This window comes from Ambystoma mexicanum, chromosome 11 (assembly GCF_040938575.1).
Source record: "Ambystoma mexicanum isolate Mex_15411 chromosome 11, UKY_AmexF1_1, whole genome shotgun sequence".
In the NCBI taxonomy this organism is placed as follows: domain Eukaryota; kingdom Metazoa; phylum Chordata; class Amphibia; order Caudata; family Ambystomatidae; genus Ambystoma; species Ambystoma mexicanum.
Genome location: NC_090934.1, coordinates 271,012,206 through 271,024,466, shown reverse-complemented (window position 1 = coordinate 271,024,466; position 12,261 = coordinate 271,012,206). Strand labels below are relative to the sequence as shown.

At 46.2% G+C, this 12,261-nt stretch overlaps 1 protein-coding gene across 5 annotated transcripts in view; it reads right to left on the bottom strand.

Moving 5' to 3' along the window:
* Positions 1–12,261, bottom strand: part of PTPRU (protein tyrosine phosphatase receptor type U) — a 1,238,801-nt gene that overhangs the window by 387,771 nt on the left and 838,769 nt on the right. For all 5 annotated transcript variants that reach the window (XM_069623015.1, XM_069623016.1, XM_069623017.1 and 2 more), the window contains exon 11: positions 1,021–1,123. In XM_069623015.1, coding sequence (XP_069479116.1) covers positions 1,021–1,123 — 103 coding nt within the window. The remainder of the gene's footprint in view (positions 1–1,020; positions 1,124–12,261) is intronic.

Below are 12,261 nucleotides of genomic sequence, written 5' to 3'. Positions count from 1 at the left end.
TTTGGTCATGCACATTTCCGTCTGGTGTCATTATCTTACAATGTTGCTCTTTGGTCACACAAGTCATTTCCTCTCTAGGGCCTTACCGGGGGGTTGCATTTTGGTCACACATGTTAATTCCTGTCTTGTGACATTATCAGGTTATGGTGCACTTTGGTCACACATGTCCATGCCTGCCTACGGGCCTTAATTGGGAAGGTTTCACTTTGGTAACATATGTCCATTCCCATCTAGTAGCATTATCTGGCCAGGTTGCTCTTTAGGCACAGATGTCCATTCATGACTATCGTCCTTAATTTTGAAAGTTGCCCTTTGGTCACACACGTCCATCCCTGTCTAATGGAATTTTATGGGCAGGTTATACTTTGGTCACACCTGTCCAAGTCGGTCTAGTGGCATTATCGGGACAGGTTGGACTTTGGTCACACATGCCCACACCTGGCATTTGTCCTAAATGTGTAAGGTTGCTCTTTGATCACACATGTCCATTCCGGTCTAGTGGCATTTTCTGGGCAGGTACCACTTTGGTCACACATGTCCATTCCTGTCTTGTGGCATTATCTGGCAGGTTTCACTTTGGTCATACTTGTCTATTCCTGTCTTGTTGCATTATCTGGGCTGGTTACTCTATAGTCATACATGTCCATTCCTATCTAGTGGCAATATCTGGGCATTGTGTTCTTTGGTCTTTCATGTCCATTCCTGTCTTGTGGCATTATCTGGGAAGGTTGCTCTATAGTCATACATGTCCATTCCTATCTAGTGGCAATATCTGGGCATTGTGGTCTTTGGTCTATCATGACCATCCCTGTCTAGAGGCCTTAGCTGGGCATTGTGTTCTTTGGTCATACATGCCCATTCCTATCTAGTGGCAATATCTGGGCATTGTGGTCTTTGGTCACACACATCCATTCCTGTCTAGAGGCCTTTGCTGGGCATTGTGTTCTTTGGTCTTTCATGTCGATTCCTGTCTTGTGGCATTATCTGGGCAGGTTGACCATGTGAAGTCACTTGTCTTACCTGATGGGAGCCCCGCGGCCGAGAGCCGGCCTCAGCAGCACTGTGATGGTGCTCTCCGATTCACCCAGTGGTGGTGGCATGTCTGCGTAGTCAAAGGTGGGAGCTGGGAAGAACAAGGAAAACGGTTACACACAATGTCATATAAGGATGGCACAGGAGGGGGGCACAATGAGGTGTGAGGTAGGCACAGCAGGGAAGCATGTTGGGGTGGTACGGTAGGGGTACATCGAGGCATGTGGTTGGGATATAGTGCATTTTCTATTTCCTCTCTATGCGTTACTACATACTCTTTTGCCCTGGCTCCTCCCATTCCTCCACGCAGTGCCCACTTTTTCCATGCCAATTTACCTCTTTCTGTGACTCCCCCTACTGAACTTTCATTCTTATTAGCATCTCTCTTTCTCGGTCTCCCTACCTCTCCCCTATCTCTGGAGTACTTGTGTATGCATCTATCCCTCCTTCTTTCCTTCGGTTTTGCTTGAATGTATTGTTCACTCCATATTTCTTCCTCTCTCAGACTTTCATCACTTTTTTGCTACCTTTTCTCCTTGTGTCCTGTTAAAGTTCCTTTCGATCCTCCATCGTCCCTGTTTTACCTTTTTCTCCTGTGTTACCCTCTTTTCCAAGTGTGTATGCCTTTATCTGCCTCGCCCTCTATTTCTCATCTTTTTTCCTTTCAGACACCCCCTTTCCTGGTCATTCTACTCCTATTCTCTGCTCTATATTCCCCACCACTTGTCCGTCCTTTTTTTCCATTTCACTTAAATCCCCTCTTTTCTCATGCATTGACTCTTCCCTGTGCCTTTATTGTTGTTTCTACTTCCTCCGCAAGCCTGACAACTACACCTGCATTGTTTCTCCTTACTTCTTTCTTCCTCCTTCATTTGCTTCTCTTGTTTCGTTCTTCATTCTCCTCCTTCCTTTCCCCCTGCCTCATCTGCTCTCCCTCTGTTACAAGGATTTTCTCTTCATTGTAAGCCTAGGATTTGGCCTATAAATCCTCCCAATACAAATAGAAAAAATAATCTAAAATCATGCAAGGGGTTGCCCTGAACCCTTGGTTCACCTTTTAGTAGCAAGGCTGTGCTATGTACACAGGGGACTGGTGTGTTCGGGTTACAGTTCAGCATGTAGATCAGTGGCAGGGAATGGTACTTTGGCCTACAACTCCCATCAGCAATAGCCCGCGTTAGAGTCATTGGAGGGAGATCCTGGGAGTGGGAGGTCAAAGCATTAGAAGGGCCACAACCTCTCCACCATTGATATATATGCAATTACAATAAATATGGTTGTAACACGAAGTTAGAAACGTATAACGTTGAGTTCACAGAATAAAAAAAACACAATTCTACTTTATTAAAACTATTCATAATAAATGGGTTAACACAAGTTGTTCGGATTCTTCTGCAAAAATAGATATGAAATACAAAGTGCGGGAGGATCAGTCTCCTGTGTTCTTTTCAAGCTTCAGAATTTGAGATTGTTTTCGCTGAACGCTGTGGGGAGGGATACGCCGCAGAACAGTCTCAAGGCAAGCTGGAGACTAAGAATACCATATGGCAGCCCTGTTTGATCGTTCCACATTCCCATAGCCAGCCATCTTGTTTTCATACCAAGATTGTGGGAGTTCTCTGTCCAGAGGCTAATGTTTAACACATGAATACAGGCACTGCAATAGCCAGACATTCCCTTATACAGTCTTGAACCCTTTCTAGGCCACCACAGTCAAACTACAACCCATGGGATGAAAGCAATATAGCAAAAGAAGGGACTGTGGCAGAAGGACCTCAGGACTGCCAGGGCGTGAACTGCTCATAAGCTTTAGACCCCACTGGTTCAAGTCAAATGGGGTGCACCTCCTCAGTTCCGGAGATGGGTGTGACGCACTCAATGGGAGTCTAGTAATGAGACGTTGGCACACGACCGCTTTGGAGCACCACATATTCAGCTGCTGCACAGAATCCAGACAACAGGGCTTTCTGGACCACAAGGACAGCAACCTATGGGAAAGGCCAACCTTTTAAGTGACAGGATGAGGGGCTCTCAAGGCACCACGAGAAGACATCTGGTCCAGAGCAGAGTTCAGAGGCACGTGCTCTACATCATAGGCCTTTGCAAAGAGACGGAGTTCTGCAGGCTTAACAGTCTTTAAAGGGCTACCAGAAAGACAACATTTCAAAGGATTGCAACGAGACAACACATCGGATGACTAGAGGGACTAAGCTTCAAAGAGTGGGTAGGAAGTGGTATTTCCTTAATGTGGAATAGTTAAGAGCATAGGACTATTTCCACTTCCGCATCCAATTGTTGCCAGTTCGTATAGTGACAAAGAAGTTCTTCGTATATTCTGATGAACCTGGGGTGAGTACCGGCCACTACTATGGTAGCCAACAGTGTTCAGCGAAACTTGTGTACAGGCGCGTTATAAATGGTATTAGCCTATTTGACCTAAAACAATTGACCTAATGACCAATTTAAGTGAATTTTGCATGGGTGATTTGGCCTTTGGCGCAATTTGGTCGCATATTTTGCAAAATAATAACCCTGGAGAGCGGTGATTCTGGGGGTACCCCGTGCTCCCCATGTTTGATATTTTGCAATTTTGGGTGTGGGGGTGTCCCCAGCTTCGTAGAAATTGGAGGCCGGGAACTAAAAAAATACAAATAATGCATGTGCGTTTAAATTGGACCCTGAGCAAATACATTGCGGTCAGTTTGTCGCGATCAAAACAAATTCAGTCAAACACACCCAAACCTTATAAATGCCATATCATATCAAATAGGGCTGAGCATTAAGGCACACAATCAATGACACTAGCAGCTACTCTGACGTGAAACATAGCATCATTTATGGGTATGTTTCCCAACAATAATAACCCACTATCAAAAACTGTTCAATTATGTCTATTTTTATTATGGCAAAAACAATGTTCAGTAGGATTGCAACGGCCTTAATATTAGACCCTGGTGCCATTACCGAGCCGGTGAAGCCCACCAAACACGTTATTATTGCCATTAGCTGCAGCTGCTCTGCAGTGTTTGCAGCAGCGTCCATAGAGAGTTATGATTGCCGGTATGCAGTGATAAAATCGGAGCACAAATGTCGCCTGGACAAAAATTTGTGGCAAAAATGCTGTGGTTTGACCCATTAAAGGTGTACCCCATTACACCATTTAGGGGAGCAGGGGTTGCAGGGGTGTCCCCCATTCCCATTTAATGGTATAATGGGTCCGGGGGTTGCAGTGGTGTCCCCTGCATCCTTTAAATGGATTGCGGCAGCAAAACCACTGCCTTTTTGCCACAGTATTTTGTGTCCACAGCCATTTTTGCGGCAAACACATGGAACCGGATTGCCATGGAAATGTAAGGTGGGGCTCTAGTTGGAGCCCCTCTTCCATTTCCATGGCAGAAACTGTAATTAACGGTGCCAGTGTTTCCATTTCTGTCTGCAGACGGGTGGAGTTATTCCCGCCAGGTCAGACCTGGCAGGATTAACACTATCCGCCTGCAGAACTAGTAGTTTGCCGGTCCGGAAACAACGGTGGCGGTGGGTTTACAGTCACCATTGTTTCCGGACCGGCAAAGTTGTAATTGTCTTTTTAGTGTTGGCTATTAAGTGGACCAAAAATACCACCTGTAACCAAAACTATTTCAATGCAGTGCAGATATGAGGAAGATGGAATGCGAGGAAGTACAAACAGCTTGTGGGTGTTGTTTGGCTTTTACCCTCTTGTATTATTATTATTATTATGGTATTTATTGAGCGCAGACCTAGCTTCGAGAAGCAACGCAGTGCTTTACAGAGGTATACAACAAATCAGATGCATAACGGAGAACTTTTCAGAGGTAACAGTAGAACAGATAGACGGTGGGAGTTTGGGCACAGAAGAGGGCTACATCAGCACAGGTTGACAGGGAGAAGAGGGGCGGACAGCGTCTATTGAGTCAGGTAGCACGGGGGGGCAATGTGATGGCCTAGGTGTTGAAGAGGAGGAACTCTTTCAGGAGGTGTGTCTTGAGTTATTTTCTGAATTCTAGGAATATGGGGGCGAGTCTGTTGCTGACAGGTAGAAGGCTCCTAGTCTTGGGGCGTAGGCAGAGAAGGATTGCTTTCTGGTCATTTCCTTTTTTGTTGTGGTGGATTTCAAGTCTGCACGTGTCCTGGCTTCTGGTGGTGCGCTGTCCACTGGAAATACAAAGTTTCTCCTCAAGGTAGCTAGGTGACTTGAGGCTGACTGCCTTATAGATGATGCAGCAAGACTTGAAGGTGATTTGTGTGTACAGTGGGAGCCAGTGAGGGTCAATGAGGGCCGGTGTTATGTAGTTGTATCTGCCTAGACCCTAGATGAGGTGTGCGGCTGTGTGTAGGACACTTCTCAGAGGCACAAGGATTGATGACGGTAGGCCTTCGAGGAAGCCCCCATCCAGGTGAGCTAGCACCAGTGCTTCAAAGCTGTCTGGAGGGAGGAAGGGCTTGACCTTCTGGAGGAGGGAGAGCTGATACCAAGCTGTATGAGTTTTCTTAGCTTTATGTGTCGTGAAGGAGAGGTGTTTGTCAATTTGGAACCTGAGGGACTTGGCACAGGAGGTGAGCCCGAATGTAAAGCCCTCGGGGCACAAGGTTAATAGCCAGGTCTGTATGTCTGTGTGTTTGGTGCAGTTGGTGAGGAGTAGGAATTAGGTCTTGGAGGGGTTGAGCTACAAGTATGCACTGGAAATCCAAGACTGGATCAGCGAGAAGCAGGGTTTGAGCCTGTGGATGTCCTTTATGGAGTCGATGGTGAGGTATAGCGGTGTGTCATCAGCATTTTGGTGAATGTGGATGTTGTGTGTGTCTAGGAAGGCTCCCAGCGGCTCCATGTATAGATTGAAGATCACTGGGGAGAGGATGGAACCCTGCGGTACTCCACAGGTGATGGATAGCATTAGCGATCTAGAGGAGCCCATCTGAACAAACTGTGGCGGTTGGTGAAGTAGGACTTCAACCAGCGTAGGACAAGGTCGCTGATCGCCATGCGCCTATGTATGCTGTCCATGAGCACCTGGCTGTCTACCATGTTGAAAGCAGCCAAGAGGTCGAGAAGAACCAGGAGGCAGCGGTGGCCGTCATCAAGGATGCTGAGGGGATTGTCGACCGTCTGTATGGTAGCCGTCTCCATTGTGATGAATCCACAGATGTTGTCACTTCTGCCCCAGGGGACCCCCTTCCCATGCGGCCAGAGAGGTGGGGCTGCTACCCGATAGTCTCTCTGGGGGTGGTACTCAGTGGGTGCAACTCATGGTGAGGGAAGCTTCCTAAGGGATTTGTGACAATCCGGGGAGAACATGGTATCCCCATAGCCCACCTAACCCTCATCAGCCTTCCTCTCCACCCCCCCATGACACCATCTCTAGTGTTCCTATCTGTCTCCTTGAAACCAGTAAAGTTGGGAGGACTGAGACAAGGAATAATCAAATTGACTAACTGGGAGTCCTCAGGATCAACACTGAGATTAAGAAGAGGCCAACTGACTCACTAGGCGTCCGCAAGATCGATACTGAGTTGAGGCGGGGCTGCAGGAGCATAGAGAACACCTCCTTAAATCACATGGAGCAGGCCAGTCTTTGTGGATTTCCTATTGGCAAAGACACAAGTGAAATACAAGAGGAAGGAACATTCAAGCACAGTGAGCTCCTCCCTGAAGGAACAGGGAGCTGCAGAGGCAGCTGTCAGGAGCCGAGCAAAGCAAACACAAGCACGACTCTTACCCATCAGCAGAGACACTCCTTAGAGCTTCACCATGGCCGGGCCATGTCTAGAAGCAGGGAAAAAAGTGCCAGTGGATTGAGAGAGCTGGAGATCGTGGTCTGCTTAGGACACAACGCTGGAATGCAGAGCCCGAATACAGGATGAAATCTCTGAACAGAGACGAGAGACCCAGAAGCAGCTGACAGAGACAGTTGAGCAACAAGAGAAGGGCTGGGAAACAGGGAGGCTTGCTGGGAACCCAGAATGATTATATTGCAGCGGGACACGGGTCGGGGACATGCATGCAGCATGCAGTGTCTTTCAGAGCTATCTTCTTAGTAGCAGTCCCTGGGAGTGTGAAAAACATGGGCTGCCCATATCAAGAGAACAAGAAGCAAAAGGGGTCTGGGACCCAAGAACAAGAAGCCAAAGGGGTCTGGGATGCGAAGACAGAGAGAAACCAAAACTACAGGAGTAAGACCAGACACCAAGAATACCTGGCAGGATAGTGAGCCAGGTACAAAGCCAAAGGAGCCTGGGACCCAAAAGCAAGAAACCCAAGGAGTCTGTGGCCCAAAAGAGAGAGAAGCCAATATCACAGGGGTCGGAAACCCAACGACAAGAATACCTGGCAGCATAAGCGGGTACACACTGTTACCGATCAGGAAAATACCTGGGGAAGAGAGATATACCCCCTTGTGTTTGTAGAATCAAGAGGTGGGGAGGTCCTTCTCTGGACATTGTGAAAATAAGAGACTCTTTCTTCTATGTGCCTTATTGAACCTTCAATCCAAGGAACACTTTTGAGACTTTTTATTTGTATCCCTTAAGAAGAACATTTCATTTTATATCACCCAGAAGTTAACTTTCTGAAAGAAACCTTGCTTCTGAATCAAGAAGACCACCCCTTTTTTAAGTTGAATATAGTGTAAGGGTTGAAAATAGGTTTTGGACACAGGACGGTGGACTCGTTCCTGTAGACGGACATCCTGACACACTACTTAGTATTTGAGGCAGGGAAACACCTCTTAGAACGAGGGTCAGATAGGGTTTTCTTTTCTGCTTTACCACCAATAAAAGTCTATATCCAGAAACATGCCTCCAGTGTGTAGGTGTACTGCTTCCACACCCTTACACCACATAATGACCGCCCATGACCATGCAAATCATGTCCATGACCATGACCATTACTATGTCCATTACCACCCACTACCTGCCCCATTTCACCCAACATACCCCCTCTTAGCATCTCCTTCAGCTACCTCAATCAAGCATTAACATCAACCTGTGTGCTGTGCAGGGCTTGCCACTGTTATTTCTCAACAGCAATGTTATGGTGGATTTAAAAACAAAAAAAATGTCTACCTGTAATGTAGGAATAGAGTAGACAATTTCAGCTAATAAAACACACACAACACTGCACTACCGACTGCCATCTGTGTTTTTTCTAAGCAGTCCACTAAAAGCGAATGTCTTGATTGCCACCTTAAATATGCTCCTGATGTAATAAAGATGTCTTAGCAAAGTTTGCCTTTTGACACTTGATTTATAGAAAATATGTGTGTCCTAACTTCCTTGCTCTGAGGTCCTGTTAAAAACAACCAATGACAAAGCCAAACATGTTGCCTTGTGTATAGTTATTATAGTTATTAAAATTGCATGTACCAGCCACTGATGTCATATGCTCAGGTCCCAACACCATGTTCTACCTATTGCCATTGTATGGCCAGGTAGCACTAGCATGGCAGTACATGGCAAAGGCCTATCTCATGCCTGCACAAAAGCCAAAACTATTGACTTTGCTAATTCTTCTCATATGAAACGTATTTCCAGATAAAGAAGAACTTTCAATCTGTTTTTAGTAAACCCCAGAGCAGAACCGTAGCACGCCGGTGTGCTCCTCATAGCAAAAGAACACATACGCGTTTGGTCAGGAGACTGCTGACCTCTTCCTGCAGGAGGAATGTGCGTGAGAGCACTGTGCAGACTCTGCGATGTAGAAATGGCGGGAGGAACAGACAAATCAAAGGTTTCTATAACAACCAGAGGAGCACCAGATCTGCTGCGTCCCACTAATACTTTGTTGTCTGGAAGCAGGCAGGTACCTCCACATTTCCAGTTCTAAGCTCCGAGGTAGAGGTTGCAGTTTGCCTGGTAGGTGATGACGAAAATGTAGCCACTCAACTCCAGATGGCATAATCTAATAGATTATGCAAGATGCATCAGTGTGCCAGTCTGCCTCTCCACGTGCCCTCTGGACCAAAGAATCGTTCGTCTATCAACGGTGGACTAGAGAGACCTACACAGACTGCTGTCAGACAGGTAAGCAGGAAGATCACTAAGCTAGAATTCTGATTGGTTGTTTGAACAGAGGGGTGTCAGCTGGTATAAACCAATAAGGAGGACTGCTGTTGATCCCCCCCTCCCACTTTGGCTGACGCCCATGTAGAAAAAACAATAAAAACCCCTTTGAATAAGTTTACTCTGACTGGACATGACAGAACACTTCCGTACTTGAAGTCGCGGGTACTAATGTATTAGAGTTGTTAGGACGATTGCATGGAAGCACTCTTAGCTTTCTCTTTGAGCCCTTAAACAGTGTGCCCAGTTAATATCTGGTAACATTGTGGGCGCACACCCTTTCTTACTAATGGGCCAAAATTGAGTAATTTCAAGTTTGAAAGGTGCCCGTTCTACACTTATTTCTCATCATTACTGTTATTGTATGGTATAGAACAGGGGGCCTGTAACCTTTGGCTCTCTAGATGTTGTGAGCTGCAACTCCCATCAGCTCTAGGCAGCATAGCCTGTGATGGGGGTTATGGAAATCTTAGTCCAAAGCAACCGGAAAGCTGCAGGTTGCAGGCCCCTGGTATAGAATCTGACCATGCGGGACACAGGCTCATCACGTATGCCCTTCTGCACAGCATAGTGGTGGACTTATATAGTTCCGACGAGACTTTACACACCTTGGGAATTTTTACAGAGTTATGCATCTGTACTGTTAGCTCTGAAAAGTGCTCCGTTATGCATCTCTTTTGTAGAATACCTCTGTAAATCACTCTGTTGCTTCTCAAAGCTAGGTCCATGCTCAATAAATATAATAATATTCATGGACTCTGGGTTGCTCTAGCATGCTCACTATGTCTAGAGATGTACACTGATCCATTATACTCTGCTGTGCAGCAGTCAGACAATGGCCCTTGCCCTTGTTCCCCATCTGGCTGCACCTTAAAGCAGTTTGTGGCAGATCGGGTCATGGAACAGGCAAATTGGTTGATAGGACCACATCTGAGGTCCACTCTTTGCCCTTTGTTGAGTTTGTGGATGTATGGATCCCTTATTCAGGATAGCACCCCATTATGCCTTGCTTGATTGCATTCACTACCCTGCCCACTTCCTCTGTGCCTCGGGTGCCTCGTAGGACTTGGGCTGGAATTTTAAGAGGCAAGCTTGTCTTCTGCTGAGGAGTCATTTTGTGGTGTTGTCAATGGTATGCAAACTGAGTGCCTAGCAGGGGTGTTGCTAGGTCTGGAAAAGATCCAGAGCTACGCAAATGTTGGGACTGTCAGGATTAGGGGCTAGCTAGCCTTTTGGTTGAATCCCTTGAGCTTCTATCCGGGGCTACAACCAAAAGACTTTGGGATATAGCACCCCAATGTCTCTGGTGCCTAGTATGGTAGGTTAATTGACTGTTATTAACCAGCTAGTCTTTTAACTACCGCCCAATATGTCATCTTTTGAAAAAGTAATAACCTTCAAACATTACTACAGGCACACACTACGAATAATTAAGTACTAGAGCCACCATTGAGAGCAAAGGAGCAGAAAGAGCGGCAGGCTCTCCGGAGATGTCAAGGTTCCAGAGTCCTAGAAGAGTAACCTTGAGTAGCTGCAGAGGGACCTGGCACATGTTTCTCCTGTAGATTGGGAGTATATCCATGTCTTGTCGAAACACCCAATCTGGAGGTTAGGTGGACTTGTTCTAAAATTAATTGATCTACATTTCATATGAACTCCTTGTTTCCTGATAGGCAAAGTGAGATTTACCATGCTAATCATACTTATCGTAGCACTTAATCAACAAGTGCTAGTAACAAATGTAGATTAGTGCGGGGTTTAGGGAAGGCATGGTATCACAAGTATGACACTGACACAATGGGTACAATTTGCAAAACCTTTATTGAAATTGTTGGGGCTGGAGAAACTCCTACTTTGCCCTATAACTAAGATGGGAGTAGTCTCGACCATCAAATAATAAATAACGCAGTCCTAGTGGAGACCGTAAAATTCAAAATGGCCTTTCCTAACAAAACCTAATGCCTGCCCTATCTCTTGGAAAAAATCAGTGTTCAAATGAAGAAATGTGGTTGAACCAGCTCTCATCCCCACGTTCGACCTCACGGAGTAAGGCTGTCCCTGCAGGCAGATGGCACACTGTGGCTCAGTTTCCAACACAATAGTTCTAAAACGTGGGTTGAGGCCCGTCTGGCCTTCCACGTTAAAGTCTCTTTTCCTGACTTCCAAAATAATGTCAACCAAAAAGTTCACAAAGGTCCGCCTCTGTCGGGCTCAGACCTCTCAGAATAAAGTTCAACACAAACTTGCAAGGGGGCTCCCTTCCCGAAGCTTATTTGTACTTCGGTTCTCCCTCTGTCGGACTCGGACCACTTTTGGATGTTGAAGACTTTCACTTGTTCATGGCTTTCTTTAGAGACCACAGCAGGACCACTTTGACTCAAAGTTTACAGTTCAACTTTCACTCTCCCCTTCTCTATGAGTTAAACTTCTTTATTTCACTATCGCTATTCATTCGCTTTATCGCTTCAAACCAATTTACTTTTCACAGAGACTTTCGAGTGGGCTAGTTCCTTTTGCCAGACCACTCGTTACTTAGCATCGCTGATTTCACAGCTGTCTTTTACTTCAAAGTTCATTCACAGGTATGTCTTTCCTCGCGTCTCATTCACACGCTTGCAGCCTTCACTTGCGAAATAAATTTTCTACTTCCAACTTTAACACACACCAGTCTTTCAGCTCACTTGCGAATGCACCGGCTGTGTGCCTCTCTTTCTTGGTTTTGCGATTTCCAATTCATGAGTCAAGGTTAGTACGACAGGCTTGGCCTCGTCTCTCCAACTCTGCCGTTCATCCAGGAGAGCTGCTGGCATCTTTGAAACACAATGCAGTCTTCACTTGTGGGATCTGGCCTTCTCCATGTGTCTTTTGCAGCCTGTCAGAGGCAACAACCTCCAGTAGGGAACTCTTGGGGTTTTTGACCAGTTGCTCTCGTCCCTTGGTCCTTCAATCTGCTCGAGTAGGTTTGCCTTTGTCCCGGAAGCCCTGCTTGTGTTCCGCCTTGCTCAGGGTGTGTTTTTGGGTTCTGCCTTTTATTCGTGTGAGGAGAACTAATTGGTATCAGGTGTATTTACTTAGAGACAAGTGCCTGGCTTTGCCTGACCCAATTAGCAGGACATGTTCAGTACAATGTGTAAAAGTCAATGTTGTTACTCT